Source organism: Atractosteus spatula, chromosome 3, assembly GCF_055471065.1.
Source record: "Atractosteus spatula isolate fAtrSpa1 chromosome 3, fAtrSpa1.hap1, whole genome shotgun sequence".
In the NCBI taxonomy this organism is placed as follows: Eukaryota; Metazoa; Chordata; class Actinopteri; order Semionotiformes; family Lepisosteidae; genus Atractosteus; species Atractosteus spatula.
Genome location: NC_142708.1, coordinates 48,327,476 through 48,344,949, shown reverse-complemented (window position 1 = coordinate 48,344,949; position 17,474 = coordinate 48,327,476). Strand labels below are relative to the sequence as shown.

The window sequence follows — 17,474 nt, the reverse complement described above, 5'->3', positions numbered from 1 at the left end:
CTATTTGCAGGCATACAAATATCAGCATTATATTCTTATTCACATGAGCTTCTGTAGTTCTGCCTGTTACCTCTTCACAACATGGTTACACACAGTACAATGCTAGAAGTAGGCAATATTTTTGACCTGTTAAGTCAAAGTTAAGTTCTCATCTGTGACAACATTACGCTTTATTCTTCTATTTTCTATTATATTTCTGTCAATGATGGCAAACTGCATTCAAATCAGCACTACACTAGCACATATTGTTAAAAATGTTAAAATGCTTTCAGTTTTTGGTTAGATTTCACATTTTGGCTGTGGTTCTAAGATGTTAATAAAGAAAAAAATGACGTTGTTACAACAGAACAGGTTCTGCTTATGCTTTTCCTAAGCTTATGAGAACAAGACGCTGGTACTATAGGCTGAAATCCAGGATCTATGCTATTATTTTTGCGTGTGGGGAAAATGGTACTAATTGGCTTGAAATAGGAAAGACTGCACTTCTGTTTAATCTTTTAATCCTCTGAAAGTGGACGTGACCTCTGATCCACAAATATCAGCCATGTCATTAAATGAATGAGAATTTACCCTGAATTTCTTAAGGCAATAATTCTGTCTTGAGATTTCTGTCATAGGCTGCCAGCGGCAGAAGGAAACAGGAGGGGAGGGGTGTGGGGACGACTGGAAAATTCTGTTGCCCTGAGGTGTATAAAAAGCCATATCTGGACCTGTAAAGAAAGAACTTAATTTAGTTGTGATAAATAGGGGGAACAGAAAGTCAGGGGTTCTTGACAGGTAAAGCAGGCTTCTTTCCTCATGGGAGTAACGAACAACACAAAGGCACTGATGTGGATTTCTCTAGAATCAGGGCACAGTGAAACCTGTAAATAACGATCCAAAGAAGAGTTTTTTTCTGGGTTTTTTTTTACATTATATGCTCTCATTTTGTTATCCTGCATACAAATGGTGTGTTAGTTTGATAACAAGGAGTTTTTCAAAAGAGTTTGCTGCTCTGTGTTCTGCAAGTGCTTGGAAATATTTCAAAGTACAAATTTAGCAAAAGACATAGCACACATATGGAAAATGGTAATATAGAAGGGATAATTTCACTCAGATTTAGGTGGAAGCAGTGGGACTCTTTTTGCACTGCAGAAAAAAAGTAGCCTTTGAATCTGCCTGTTTTTTTTTTCAGAAATTGTGTGCAGGGATGATTCATACTATATCTTTTGTGAAACTTAACAAAGAGAACAATACTATTTCCAAATGTTTTTTTAAAAGTCTGTGGATTGAATGTGATATTATTGCCAAATGTAAATATGTCTGTGCGTCTCTCTCTGTATTGATGCATTTTCATGACATAAGGGAGGTAAACCTAATCTCTGCTTGATAGTGTATAATTTGGCTGCAGACTTCAGTGAGTTCTGTCTTGAAGCTGATTTGCGTGGTGTGGAATTCTGTTACTAAACGTCAAGGTACATCTTCACAAATTTAATGTCTGTAGTTGCAGTAAAAGCCTGATCTACAGATTTCTGACAGGACAATATTTTGAAGGCAGATGGGTATTCTGCAGTCTGTATCAGATCATGTTGTCTGATTAATAATGAAGTGGTAGCAAGATATATTGAAGACCTCTGGGTAAAGATATGATGATATGATGAAGACCTCTAGGTCTTCAAGGTGAAATTAAATTATTGCCTGGAGAGTACATGTTAAGAGTTATAAACCTTTGATTTTGTTTAGGTTTTTCCTAGCTTTAAGCTATGTACTCAATCAAAAGGACAATGAGGTTTTCCTGCAACTAATAAAATTGCAGTTTGGTATAAAATTGTCAAGCTAAGGCCACTGATGAAGTGTAAAGACTAGAGTCAATTCTGATGATAAAAGTTGAAGGTCAAGGTTAAACAGCACAATACATTTTTTAATGAAATGGGTACCTATGAAAATGAAAATTTTAGGCAAAATGTGTCCTTACATATGGTATCTTCATAAAGAAAAAGCAAGTGAAAGGAAATCTGTGTGCTGGACATTTATTTTGTGTTAGTCACGGTCCTGAGGAGAGTTACCACTGTGACTGACCAAGGTCAGGTGATGAAGGTATTGGCTGTTGGATATTCCAGCTAAATGACATGGAAATGGACCCTTTTGACCAGGGGGAGCCTTTAATTAACAATGAAAATAAAAGAAATATTGAAACGAAACATTCAATTTTTCATGTTCTTTTTAGTACCTAGAATACTTATTATGGAAAACAAAGTAGGTGCCACTTTTGTTGTAGAAACATTGTAGAAATGTTTGACAGCATATATTTCAGCATATAAATCCATTATGCTGTTGAGTCTGAGAATAATTTGAGTGGAATTTCATATTCCAAATCAGTAACTGTACTCACAAGATAGATAAGATGTTTTTAAATTAATATGTCAGATTAGTTTGCATAAGCTAAGGATTAATTTATGGTACATTTTCCTATTTACTTTCATTAAAAGTTTAGAAACTTGGGGGAAAAAAGCTTTTTTTTCCCTGTGAAGTGCTGGGAGGTCCATTGACAGACTGTGCAGGGAAAGAAGCACACAACCAACTGAATATACAGAAAAAAATATAATATAGAATCCCTAGTATAGAGCTCACACCCGAAAAAGGCTCTACGGCCGAAACGTTGTGTTTACTTTCTTCTCTTTTCAGCATGGAATAAACCTAAGAATATAGTATATATCTACATACTACAGTGTTTTTTTATGTTTTTCTGTAATAAAAATGTTATGATGCCATATCAAATCTATTGGGATGTTTACAGTACAGTTTTACACTCAGAGCCTTCTAGTTTAATCTTTTTGCCTTTTTTGATTGCTTCATCCTGTAGGAACCAGTCCTCAAGACAGTCCAAGGAATTTCTCTCCTAGTGCCTCAGCCCATTTCTCCTTTGCTCGGAGGTAAGAAAAAGCTTTTCTCCTCCTTTTGAGGATTTTAAGAATGTTCCAAATAGTGTTCAGACATTTTCTTAGCAAATTGTATTAAGTGCACCAAAAGTGAGCAGTCAACGAAGAATAGTTGTTGAATTACACTAAAGTACATCTAACATAAAAGAATGACTACTTTGATGTCATATCTGACGTGGGGGGCCTCTGAATCAGTTTAGTTTTTTTCTTAAAGTAGTAGGGGGAATGTATTTATATGAAAGAAAAAGTGTGGAAATGTAATAGTATATATAAACTGGCCCTGTCCCCTCAGGACAACACTGCCTCCTTGTGATGCGTCCTGATAGAGTGGGCTTTAAGATTCCTTCAAAACTTTCAACTATACTGATAATATTGTATCCTTAATATCCTTATCCTTAAACACATTTTAATTTATCAGAATGCAGAATTCCACTTGTCAATAGAAATCCACTTCTGCTTTATCAGATGGGCTATATCAATTATCAAAAGCAATTAATTGGAGCCCTAAGACCCATGTATACTTTCCCTCAGTTGTCATTATTTCTTCTTTAAGTTTATCAAAGACCTGCAGAAGGCTAGAATTATGATAGAAAATAAAACCAGGTTAAACTTCAAACCTGCTGATTTATTCTCACTTTTCATTATGTAATGAAACAGAATTTGACTCTGTTGAATTTATATCACTAACAAGAATGTGAGTTTTTTTTAGCAGTCTACAGACTACATAATCCTGCTTACACATTTCCAATATTGATGATAAGATAACTTTAACATTAACATTTTCCATTTAATGTTCATTAAATGTTTCCAAATAACTTTAACTGAGCCTGGGAAAACTTGTCAAAATTATTTTATTTTTGAAGTATGTACTTTACAAGTGATTTAATGTAAAATAACAAACACAAAGCCACTTAACATAAATGTCTGTTTAGACATTTCATGCAAAATAGTTTTGAAGAAATTAAGATGGGTTAAACTGACATCTAAATATATAGCGGGGCAAGCATCTTTTTACATGCATTTAGTCATCCTGAAATCCTCACATCAATCTGATAGCATAATGATCCCTTATGTCTGATAGTACTTGTCAAGGTCTCAATTCTTGAGATGTGTAGACCATTTCCCTGTTTGTATTCTACTGTACAGTTTATATCAGTGTCTTAAATCCAGAACTCATCCTGGTAAATGGGAATAGAAAAGCCGCTTGGATTCACGGGACTGGTCTCAAGCAAATACATCTATTTACTGTAGCTTCCCATAGAAAGGAAGAGAAGTCCCTCCCCTCCTTCAATGTATTGTACATTTACTTGCTCTTTCTCTCGCATGTCAGAATCAAAGAAGGGCACACTAGTCATACTGTACCTTTCTCCTACCTCCATACATTAGTTGAGGGACTGAATGCCAGTAGCTGGTATTTTTGTCTTGTTTGCTTTTACAGGAATTTGCATACACGGTACTTGACCAGGCCAGTCAAGTTACAGTACGTCCCTGTACCAGCTCATGCCACACAGTGGGCACACATATTTTACCCACACACACCCTCAACCCTCACAAGGAGTTAAGAATGTAAGTTAATAACATGAACATCATGAAGGACAAGAGAACATTTAGCCTACTGTATCTACTGTAGCATGTTTCGTTTCTAGTAGCTAGTTGATGATAAGAGGTTGCAAAACATTGGTACAAACTTTCTGGTCAAGTCTTCAGGTAGGTAGCGTGAGAGGATAAAAGTTAACTTAATAATGTAATTTGCTACTCCTAATAGTAATTATCAGTAATAACTTATAATAATAAATAATAGAACTTGGGCAGTGGCAGGCATCTGCAATTTTCAAATATTTTCATAATAGATTTCTATTTTCCTTTTCCACATCTCCATTTTCTCATTTTCTCATTAAATTTGCATACAGGTATTTAAGATTCTATTCTGCCACAAAATCTGAAGAAAACATTGCTTTTAGCAGAATATACTGCTGAAAGACTTTATTGTTTCTACAAATTAATGAGATTTTATTTTTCTTAAATTGGAATTTTTAGAGCAGTGGTTTGTGTTGAATCATGAATCATGAATTGCCCATTGGAAATGCTTTGTTCTTTTCCAAGTAGTTTCTCATCCCTTTCACTGTTACCTCATATTTTTATAGGCAGGAAATAGACAACTATGTTATGAAGCTGCAGTATTTGTAATTAGTATTCAATGTTATGCTGTTGTCATCTGTAAGGACCTGATAATGAAAAAGTATACCAGACAGGTTCTTTCAAATTGTAGAAAGACAAAGGGGGATAATTAAGTTTTAATTTGAGTGAAGTGGATTCAGGATTTTGACCAATTAAAGTCTCTACATTTGTATTTTCTGCTACACGGTATGGTTTGTATTGATTTTCAAACCATACAAAAACACAAGTTGTTTTAAAAGTTAAACTTGCGTTTAAAGGGCTCTTGTAGTTTATTGAATGGCTTAGAATTACTTGTTCTCTTTTTCCCCTCATTCTTCCAATTTATCGTGATTTTGATGATTTTCGTCAGTCATGGCCACAGACCTGACAGGTAAATACGGTGTGGTCCCTTAGTAAATTTTTGTCTTGTTTGTTTCTGTATACTGTATATTGTACATGCATAGTTTTCTTGTGTTTCACTTTATCATTTCATTTTCAAAATTCTCTCCTTGGAAACAAACTACTTAGTATGATTACAGCTGTGTATTTTCTTTCATTTGTTTTCATTTAGTTTATTAGCATGATAATCACTCTTTTATCTTCTCTGTTAGTAGTTCTTTTTTAAATATTTGTGTTGCCTGCAGCTATATTATCTGTGTGGCATAAGCATTTGAGTCTCCAGAATGTAGTGTTCCATAGTACAAAGATAAGAAAAAACAGTATAGATTTATATACGGCATGTGCAGTAGTGCGTACAGTATGTTATGTTGAACTGCGTTTTTAATTCTGTATAGTGTACAGTACCTAAATCATCTGCAAGAATGTTAAAAGTAATATTTTCAGTGTTGTCAACTATACATCTTTATCCTCTTATCTCTTTTTATTTTAATCAATGTTTTACCAAGATTTTGGTTTGTTCCAGGAGGCAGGATGGAATGGCATTTAGTGTAGAACTGCCTTACTGTGGCTAGGGCTACCTTCTGTGCGGAGCTTACATGTTTTTCAATCTTTGTTTCCTCTTACCTTTGTGGTTAGGTTAGCTGGGATCTCTGAATTGTCACTGTGTGCTTGTATGTACTGTATAGGCTCACACTAAAGGTACGGTAGGGTATTCTTTCCAAGAATAAGAACTTTCTGATAGTGGATGGATTGACACATTCCCACACAGGGTGTATCACACCCATTGGATTAGTCTTACAGAAAATCATTGTTTATTCCTCAAAGCTACAGAGCATTTGTCTAAGGAAACTAATGAAAAACAAAAAACCTTAACAAAGCTATTAGTTTGGATATTAGTATATCCAAGAATAAGACCTTTCTGATAATGGACGGATTGACACATTCCCACACAGGGTGTATCACACCCATTGGGTTAGTCTTACAGAAAATCATTGTTCATTCTTCAAAGCTGCAGAGCCATGTCTAAGGAAACTAATGAAAAACAAAAACAAAAAACCTTAACAAAGCTCGCAACATGGCCATTGGTGTTTCCCTATGTTCTGCCATCCTTTGTGTCAGGCTTTTTCATGGGGGGGAGTCATTAATGAGACACTTGTCTTCTCCGAATAGGACTGATGGGCGCCGCTGGTCTTTGGCATCTCTTCCCTCTTCAGGTTATGGGACCAACACCCCAAGCTCTACTGTTTCTGTAAGTCTGATATTATTTCTAGTCCAGTAGCTGTGACGGAGACCTTCTTTAGTTAGGAAAACAAAACTGGGAGTCACTGCTCTGTGAAGACTGAGATATGCATTTTATGACTGAGGCAGCTGTGTGTAGTTTATATATTACTTAAGAAATCATTAAAAGGGAATTAATCACCAGTTTTATGTTGATAAGTATTCAACCTAAAATTGCTCATTTGCAAGTAGACGAATTTTGTTGCCCTTCTCATTGCTCATTGTGAATTATTTCCACATAACTGACCTATAGTATTTTGCAATTACTGCCATGTTTAACTGCTGTGACTTTCAGTCCAGATTTCCAAATGCAAGACAGCAAGTGACCTGAATAGCAAATGACAACATTTGCACCATTATGACAGAGGTTGGGAAATGGCATTTGTATTAACTATGAGTCAAAATATGATTCCCATACTATTCCTTCAGCATAAACAACACAAGGGTGGAAACATTATTTATGAGTCTACAGCTTTGAGAAAATGGTTGGCCATTGTAGATTGATTAAAAAATCATCCCATGTCTTTGCTGAAGATTAGAGTTGGGATTTACAGCTCATATTATAACATTCATGTGTATCCTACATGCTTCTTGACATATTGAAAGCTTCCCAACAGACTAAACATGTTTGTGTTCCTGTTACAATACTGTATGTACTGTATGTGTGGCAGTAATGCCATATGCACACCCACCGACTGTGATAATTTTGTTTTTCATGTCAGCGTTTTGACAAATTACTTTAGCATGCCTGTCTCACAGAAGAGCATAGTCATGTGTGATCAAATTCATACAGAGAAAGAAAGTAAGAAAGAAAGTTATTCTATTATTATTATTATTATTATTATTATTATTATTATTATTATTCAGATTGTAGTCTAAGAGTACTATAGAAAACATTAAATGGAAAATGCTTTAGTTATGAGATATTTAACTAGTATTGTTCAGCATGTCTATGGACTACACTATGTAAGCAATGTTGTGCTCTAGATTTGATGTTTCTATAACAGATTGTAGCATGAAGTTCAATAAGAGTGAATCATCCCACCAGCAGCTTTGTTGTGGAATAACATTTTTTGGAAGATATTCTCTTTCAGCCAACCAACCCACTCTTAGTACTCTCCTCTATAGCTCCTCTGATTTGTTTATTGTCGGTACAAAAACTGAGGTTGCAGAGATGGCATACAATCAAATACTTCTTCCTATTCAGTATGAAAATATTTTCTTTTAACACACTTTAAATAAAAAAAACAGTACAAAATATGACATTAATGAAAACACCACTACTAAAAAATGTAATCAGTTTCATCTTGTCTTCTATTAGTTAAGGTAACAGCAGTCAAAATTGATAAAAATAATATTCTAATAAAAATTGATAAAAAATAATATTCTAATAAAAGAATGACAACTGTAATACAATTCATGTTTGTATGGTGATTATCATTAAAAAAATATCATTGGTGATATTTTTTTTATCTGATTTTGAGTTAAAAGTATAAGGAACTGGCCTATCATTTCTGCCACTGCAGTTTCTGCTACAGCTGCCTGGGATTGAGTATCTGTGGACTGCAAATGTTGCTTATTAGGTAGACAGTAGATAGAAATAATTGGTTCTCATGGGGCTTGGTGTTCTAATATCAGGGCTTCATGAAACACAATAATATAAAAACATACACTTAAAAAGAAATGTGTTGATGAAAGCTTTATTGTAAATATTCAATATGTCATACATTATATGGATGTCCAAAGGGTCTTTTTCAAAAACGTGTTTCATTGTGTCTTGAAACTGCAGTGGCAGAGCTTGACAGGAACAAAAATGTATGAGAAAAACATATATAAAACTGTTCACAGAGAAAATAATTCAATACAGAAACCTGCCTACTTGGCCCAAGCCTTTTATTTGGCCAAGCTGAAAAGTCCAGATACTGTAATATTAAATTTGAATAGACAACAGTGAATGCAATATTCTTTTTTTTTCTTCTCAATTTACAAATCCCTAGGAATTACTCCACTTGGTTCTCTGTCCACAAATCCTATACAGTTGACCAGCACAGGATGGAAAGATATCAAATACACATTGGCCTAAACATACTGTCAGTAAATTTGCCTCCAGAGTAAACAACAGTGCTGGGCATTTGAACACCTGTTGCTGAAGACATTGCAATTTCCTAGATGCCTGGGCAGCCGCAGAGGTCTCTGTTGTGTGGCAAACCAAAGAGGCCTAGACTAGCTGGACTTGACTAGTTAATCATGTGGCCCAGTGGTCTGTGGACTGTAGGGCCCAGCCTACGTACTGGAAAGAATCCCTTTTTTAGTTAAACCATTTGGAGGCCTACGATAGTACCGGTAATTAAGGAGGGGGCTGGAATTCACACAGTAACACTGTTATCTGTGGCCCTGCTCACGCAGTTCTCTCTCTGCTCCTGCATACTGTACCTCGGACATATTAGCCAGACCAGGAAACAAGTCCACACTGTAGTCAGCTTTTTTCTTTTCTTTTTCAATATATTTTCATTTCATTTCCAGTCATCCTGTTCATCACAGGAGAAACTGCACCAGCTGCCATTTCAGCCTACGCCCGATGAGCTGCACTTCCTTTCCAAGCATTTCTGCACCGAGAGCATCACCGGTGATGACCGAAGGAGAGCCACTCCAATGCGTCCGCGGTCCAGGAGCCTCAGGTACCAAGAAATAAAAGCTTTATTAACGATGACACGAAAGCTGCAGCTACCTTATTGTGACAATAAAAGGTCCCATACAGTACATGTACAGTATAGTATAGAGGGTTTCACGATTAAAAAACTGACAAACTGAAACGTAAAGATAATTTTATTTTTTCACACTGTCATGGAAAAGTCGGAAGTGCTGCAAAGATATTACAGTTTTCTTCCCCCTGGATCCCTTATTTAATGCTATTAAAACCAGGATTCTATTACCTGAGCTTACAGTATGTATAACATAGTGTTAATTTGTCAGTGAAGTTGGGGTAGAGGAAGTAAATAATTCACTGTCCTTTCGAAAAACAAGATGGGGAATAACAATTTTTACAACAGTTGTAATTGCTATCAAATAACTTTTCAGAAAGTAATTGTACTTCAGTCTAGAAATCTGTTGGTAAAGGCTTTTGAGATACAGTATATTGTGTATGGTGTAATATTTTCTTCTTCCTTATTTATTTGTCAGAAATAGTTTATTTTTAACTGTCAAGCTGTAAATGTTGTATATGATTTAGCCTGACACAGGAAATCATTTAAGTACTTATTATTTGGAAATTGTGCTGGAGATTCGTTAAAACAAGTCCCTACAGAAAATAAATCCTAGCTGCTCTGTCTTTATTTGTGTGGACTGGTATAATAAACTACAGTGGCAACTTGAAGTAACAAGGCACATACATAACCTGGAGAACCAGAAGTTACCATAATTAGGACCGTTTGATAATTACCTAATTTGAATATTTAAAACAAACTGCTAAATATATTCTAATACTGTAAATACTGGCAATGTCTATCCTTGCCAGTATTTACTGGATGACAATCATAACTTGGTTTTAATCTTTATTCTAAAACTGGTAGTTAAATTGCTCTTTGATCATTAAAACAATCAAAGCCCCCTTTTGACTATATGAAACAAATGCTAAGCAGTGTCCATTAGTAAGAGAATCCTGCCTTTATAAATTCCATTTCATGCACAAAGAAAAAAAAATCTGTATGAACCCCATGTAAGTGCTACAACATCTACAGTAGAATACAAATATGGAAACAAACATGGCTAGATCTCCTAACTCATTAATAAATATTTAATTTGAATGTATGTGCTGTTTTTGTGTCTTTCTAGTCCTGGACGATCTCCATCATGCTGTGATCATGAAATTATTATGATGAATCATGTCTACAAAGAAAGGTTTCCTAAGGTGAGCATTATTTTCCTAATAAAACCATAAAGCTGGAAACCATCTTAAAGAATCTTACACACCACCAGGCAGCCACATTTTACTTATTTTACTTTATCAAAATTATTTACAGTTATCCAAATTGCCATTGAACTTGAATTTCTTAAAACTTTGATTGCTAAATCACCTTGAAAAAGTGTCTTAACATGTTATTTATGTACACAACAATGTACTCTGTTTGCTATAGTTATACATTCCTACAGGGTTTAAACGGTACTAGAATTCTTCTTAAGTAGAAGATGGGGGACCTGTTTTCTATTTTCTTTTATAAGTGTTTTTTGTGAAATGCACAAAAAATGTAAAAAAAATGTATTTTTTGGATAAAAGTCTTGAAAATACTTATTAGGTAAATGGATACATTTTCTTCTGTCAAGAGCCTTGCAGTTGAGTTCTTAAAGAGACATCTCTAATGCATGACCCACTTTTGTGATTTTAACAACTCTATATTTAATACTATTTTACTACTATTTTTACTACTAAGATTTTGTGAAAAGATCCTCATTTCAATATCAAGCTAGGACTGTTGATGCTTTCCCTTGCAGTCTAATATTAAAGACCACAATTGAAACTTGTAGAAGGTTCATGTTGATAGTGAAAACTATCCTAATAATATTAGTTGCAAAATAATATAAGATGAGGTGAGATGTTATAGTCAGTATGATGAAGAAAAAAAGGTTTTGCATCAGGTTCGATTATACAGTACTTTGCAATTAAAACAATGAACTTTGAGGTGTAAAGTGATGGATTTTGTATAGCTGATCTTAACTTACTGCAAGTTACTTTAGCTTCTCTAACTTGAAATCAAATTACAGCTCAAATGAATATGAAGGCAAAGGGGTTTGTAGGATAAAGCTGGAAAAAAACATTACAGGGATGTGCTGGCCTCTGAATTTGAATTTGAAGACAAGAATGTAAATAAAGAGTTATAAGGACATTATTCTGGAAGATGGTACAACTAGAAGACACATCTAGAAGAATCTATCATTATTTTTTTCTGTAAAGATTATGAAAGAGATTTATGTGTATTACATAGTATGGAACTATGTATCAGCATTTATTGAATTTCTTTACAGCTAGCATTTTCCAAAAGATTTCAAGCAGTGGATGGATGTAATTTATAAAATGTGTCACCTACATCTGCCCTTGAATCACTGCTATTACCTTCCGCTAAAGAAACATCTTTTACACTTGCTGTATAGGGAGCAAACTTTCTTAACTCACGGCCTGGCATTATTTTGGGTCTGAGTGGCACCTGGAATGCAGTGCAAATGCTGGTACTTTAAAATGAAATTTTTCACATTTTCTTTTTGTTAAATAAGCTTTTCTTAATTTGTTTCTCTTCAATTTGAATGAAAAACACGGCTTTGTACCATGAAGGTGGTAGTGTTTTAATGGTCCATGTTATAGAGGTTTTTAATCACACATACATTTTAGGATGTTATGATCTTTGAGGTATATTTTACCCTATGTTTTTTTATATATATATATATTTAATTTTCAATTAGGCGACTGCTCAAATGGAAGAGAGAATCCAGGAAATTATCCGAACCAACTCCCCAGACAGTGTGCTCCCCTTGGCAGATGGAGTCCTCAGCTTTGCTCACCATCAGATCATTGAGCTGGCACGAGACTGCCTGGATAAATCCCGCCAGGGACTCATCACATCTCGGTACTTCTGTGAGCTGCAGGAGAAACTGGAAAAGTTGTACCAAGAGGTTCGTGTCAATGTTCTGTGACCAAAGATAGAACAAATTCCTTGTGTCGGCATTTATGAATTAAGTCTCGGGACAGTGATTCGTTTATGGAAAATAAAAGACTATGAAAGATTTAAATTAAAATAAAAAAAAATCCCTTTCCTCAAATTGTGGCAGCTGGTAGCCTACATGTGCCTGGTCAGATTTTCATATGCACCTGTAATGTGTTGGTCCCAGTTGGCTGTGAAACTAGGTCAGTCAGAAGAGAGACACTTTTTTGAAGAACATTTCTTTAAAATGCAGTGATTTCTTGTAATAGTCATTCTAATTTGTACTCTAGGCTTTTTAAATTTGTACCATAGACCATGTTTCCGTATGTTTCTGACTCATAAACTGTAAAATGTGTTACTTATTTGCATTCAAATGTGTTCTTTTACTTAATGGAACATTTTCTTGTAAGGTTTGTTAAATAGATGTTCCTATCCATGTTCTAGTATTGATTAATAACTTATAACCCAACTCCCTGAAGAGGCTGTTTTCAAATGTACGGTATTTAATGGTTCTGACATGGAATTAAGGCCTTCTGAATGACTCGGCGAAAAAAAAATATGCTAACTCCAGGCACAGGACGAGCTCTGTGATGCAGACAGTACAAGCTTGGGTCATGTCACTGTTGATCTGAGAACAGAAATCACCAAGTGGCAGTAACAGTAGGCTCAGCTCCACTCGGGGTTGGGTTGAGATTAGTCAGCCAGGACTTTCTCTGCTCCTAGTGACACCATGACCCCTGCGCCCTTTGATGCACCTATAGACTTGATGTGAAATGCAAGGGTGACACACCTGGCCTCTCGTCTGTGCTCCTGTCAGTTGCTAAGAAGCTTGAGCTAAAGGGTGAATGGCTTCATGTGTAGGCTTTTCGGAGAACCCTTCTTTCTCCAAGTGTACGTACAGGGGTTATTAGTGTGAGCTGAGATACTGCATTAAGATACAACTGACGATTTCGCATTGGGTGGGTGTGTAAAAATATAGTTGGCTAATAATAGTTATCTAAATGTTGGAAAACGGGACTGATGAAAATCAATTTTAAGATCATGATATTTACCAGTTCACAGATTCTTTTATCATAAAGCCTGGGAACCAACAGGATATTTAAAACAAGTGGGGTGGCCAGCCTTTTTTTGTGGGAAGGACAAACTTTTAGAATAAAAAAACAAGCAGAATTGTCTGGTGAAAGACTTTTCTGTAGCCCCTATTTACAGATTCCTTGTGCGGAAAGCTGGTATGCCCCCGCTGAAGATTCGTGTATGCTGTTTGATGCCTCTGTTTCATCTCACAATGACATTGAACTGTTCTCCCTCCTGTCTGTGGTTGCTCTGGGTTCATCACAATTTCTGCTGGGATGAAAAAGGGAAGTAATCCCTGGTGAACTGCAGAGCTCCATTTAAGTGCCAGTCTTTGCTTTTCATGGATCAAGGTCGATTTGAAATGAAAGACCAACACCCCCCCCCCCCAACCTCCACCAATGTATTTTTCTCTTTTTGTAAAACCTTCTTTTCAATGGCAAGAGTTAATGCTGTTCTGTGATTTAGTCCCTGAGCACCAGGCCTTCCCCAAATTATGCAAGTGCATCTTTTTTATGCCGTCAAACTTTGTCACCACATTCTGCAACAACTGAAATAAAACAGCAGTTCTGCCTGTTTAGTAACTGTGCTTGCTTGCTCAGGAAAAAAGGTTGCATAAATCATGGCAATTTAATTATGCATTTTTAGTTCAAAATGTTCTTTCTCACACATACTATACATTTGTGTCTTTGGGCATAAGAAATAGTTTTTTTTAATTCATTTTTATCAAGGTGAGTAATTTAAGAACCATTTCTCTGTAGGAACTTAATGGAGTGATTTTGGGCTGAAGGGCACAACAGCAGCATTCCACCTGGGATTTGAATCCACAATACTGCAATCTGGGAACCATAGCCATAAACAATACTCCACATTTATGTTAACTTAATAATTTAAATCCTTATTTACCACAGAAAGGCTAATATGATGTTATTGTCATAGACAATGTTGTAGTGTAAAGCTAGCAAACATTACTGATAATGTGCACTCAGAAGATGCTGACAAAATCAAATAATACATTTGCAAAAGAAAGAGCATTTATTGATGAAATTATTTAATTTAAAAAATGTTTCAATTTATTGATAGTTTGGCTAAACCTAATTTATTTGAGAGATGGTCTAGTTATATGAATGAAGAACTTTCCTTTGCAACTACTTTTCAATGACTGGTTAAATCTTAAGTTGCAAACTTTACTAGTTTATTAACTATTTCAGAGTCTAAATCACATATTGAAGTGAAAAAACAGCAGTGTTCCTATTATTGATCCCTGCAGTACTCCAGCAAATTTTATAACTCAAATTTGAGCCTTTTCCCCTTATTATTCTTTTGTCAATTCATTAAATTCAGTTCAGATATGTTCATTACCTTGTGTACCACTTGCAATTTAGGAATTTCAAAAGTCTTGTGAAAGAATAAACTATTTCATATGCTCTGTTTGTATCTATTGCTGCTGCTGTTGAAAACCCTCTAAAAAGTTAGTTAAGTAAAACCTGCTTTTTCTTAATACAATTTTACTGTCCCCTAAAAGTTTTTTACCATGACTCTGCAGTACCACAGGTAGGTTTGAGATAAGTCATCCAGGTTCTTTTCAGTTAATGAAGAAACCCAAGTCCTGCAACTTCTTGTGCAACTTCAGGTTTGCAGTGACATCAGTGAGGGAATCTCTGCTGCTGCAGGCGACACTAACCCTCCTATCAGGTGCTAGAAACTAAATGATATATTGGGTGGGAAGGTTAGAGGATAGACAAGGAAACTCCTGACCTTCCAACTTCACCATTAATTGGATTAGTAAATCACAAATGTGCAAGTACTTTGATTTAAAAAGTCTGTGACAAACCGAGATATTGAGGGGATCTCTTTCCTAATTTTATGAAACCCAATAAGAAAATGTTCATGTAACCTAAGATTTGATGCTGGAAGTATAATTTTTTGGGTTTTTTTTTGTTCTTATTTCACTGCATAGTCACACGAGCGTTCAGAGAGTGGAGAGGTAACTTTTATCAAAGAACTGGTTAAGAAGATTCTAATAGTAATCGCCAGACCTGCTCGTCTTCTTGAGTGTTTGGTAAGTGTTCAATTAGTAAGCATTCCATTTAAATGAATTTGCATATACCCTGTATCAGCCTTTACTTCTTTAGTGTCTGATATAACATGCTAATTTCCATTATAGCTACAAAACAATTAAAGCGCTACCTGATCTATTATATAAAGAATTATTACGGTACTATACATTGAGAGTGGTGCAATGGACATCTGTAATGCTTCTTCTCCATGATTTCTAGTCATATACTGTACTTACAGCCCTTCTTTGTTCTTTAAATTAAAGGCTTTCTGGTAGTGCACAGCAGTCAATCTTATAAAAGTACTTCTTCCAGATTTTACTTATTCATATGAACCTTGAATACATTCCACATTCTGCCACATTATTATTGCACAGCGGTTTTAGTTTGAATTCCGAGTATGTCAGTTTTCTTTTATAAAATCAATATAAATGCACTTGATAATCTGTGATTTTGTGTTGACATAAATCCAAAAAAATCAAAAGAGCCTGGTAGAAATTGTATTATACCCCAGCACCTATCGTTATGGCCCTGGGCCATGTGCTGAATTGCATCCTACACGCGGCTCTCTCAGTGAGCAGCAGATTACCATGCTCTTTCATTTGAGCTCTCTGAGAGATGGCAGAATGAGGATTCCTCCTCCACACAGGCTGCTGGTGTACAGTGCAGTACAGAGTGGCAGTACAGCGCTGCTTCAGGAATATGAGCTTAATTTCTCCTTTCATCTCCCCACTGCTTTTGCTTCTAAGGTTTTTCCTTATCTACTACTACTTCTGTAGTAAAAGTTAGCATTAATAATAAACTACAGTACATCTAATATCGGATAAAGTAACTATGTAAATAATAATGGTAACAACAATAATGATAATAATAACTGTGGTTTTAACAATGGATCCTGCTTAAATTGTAAGTATTATGAATTCAATTTGATAGGCTGCTCCTCTTACTATGAGATTGCAATAAGTAAGGTTAATGAGTCCTTGCAGAAATGCACTGTGTATAGCCTTGTGTATAATCAATATTTAGGAAACAGCACACATCTCCTTTTCCACATATGTCTAAACCAGTATGGAGACTTTAACCCAAGGACACAGTAACTCATTGAATCCTGCATAGTAGAAATCCTTGTCAAGCCTGGAGCCAGGACTTACCTACCTACTGCATGTCCCTGTCAGTCGATAGAAATCATAGAAAGAGATCAAAATCACTGAGTGCCAGGAGGCCTCACACCGTGATTGAAAGCATTGCACCACTCTTCTCTTTGTGACATGAAATGAAGGCTGTGTGTCTCCAGGAGCTGATCAGCTATTGTTAATCTACTATGTGCTATGCCAGCTCCTATGACCAGGTGGCATGTTCGTTTACAGGCTCAGGACGATCCACACAATCCTGTAACAGTGCACTGTGCAAAGCTGCTGGGCAACCTCACTTTCAACCTCATTCACTTAACAGTTTTTGAGTTGTTGTTTTTTTTACTTACCACTGTGATAGCATTGTTTAGCTCTTGTCCCATTTACAGTACAGTGTGAAAAACAGTTGTTGCATTTGGGCATTTGTAAAAGATACTCTGCTCTGATCTATGTTCCACATGAATCCCAAACTATACTGACTGGCCTGTTCTTCTAACTTATTTTGTTGTCATCTTTTCAGGAGTTTGACCCTGAAGAGTTTTACCACCTTCTGGAAGCAGCGGAAGGTCACGCCAAAGAAGGGCAAGGGATCAAGACAGACATCCCGCGCTACATCATCAGTCAGCTCGGCCTCACCAGGGACCCCCTGGAAGGTAAAGACGCCTCTGAGTGATCTGCAGAGAGGACATTATGGGGACTAAGTCAGTTTTTGTGGTGAATGTGGCACAGCTTGATTCTTCCAAGGTTTAAAAATAGTTTTCAGTGTGGAAAAGG

The 17,474-nt window shown here is 35.8% G+C and overlaps 1 protein-coding gene across 8 annotated transcripts in view; it reads left to right on the top strand.

Moving 5' to 3' along the window:
- The window catches only part of mast4 (microtubule associated serine/threonine kinase family member 4), a 199,723-nt gene that overhangs the window by 154,317 nt on the left and 27,932 nt on the right, over nucleotides 1-17,474 (top strand). For 5 of the 8 annotated variants that reach the window (XM_088911333.1, XM_088911341.1, XM_088911339.1 and 2 more), the window contains 8 exons: nucleotides 2,843-2,912; nucleotides 5,446-5,466; nucleotides 6,645-6,723; nucleotides 9,276-9,430; nucleotides 10,584-10,659; nucleotides 12,204-12,413; nucleotides 15,474-15,575; nucleotides 17,221-17,353. In XM_088911333.1, coding sequence (XP_088767459.1) covers nucleotides 2,843-2,912; nucleotides 5,446-5,466; nucleotides 6,645-6,723; nucleotides 9,276-9,430; nucleotides 10,584-10,659; nucleotides 12,204-12,413; nucleotides 15,474-15,575; nucleotides 17,221-17,353 — 846 coding nt within the window. The remainder of the gene's footprint in view (nucleotides 1-2,842; nucleotides 2,913-5,445; nucleotides 5,467-6,644; nucleotides 6,724-9,275; nucleotides 9,431-10,583; nucleotides 10,660-12,203; nucleotides 12,414-15,473; nucleotides 15,576-17,220; nucleotides 17,354-17,474) is intronic. The other 3 variants (XM_088911334.1, XM_088911336.1, XM_088911338.1) reach the window with 1 other exon arrangement.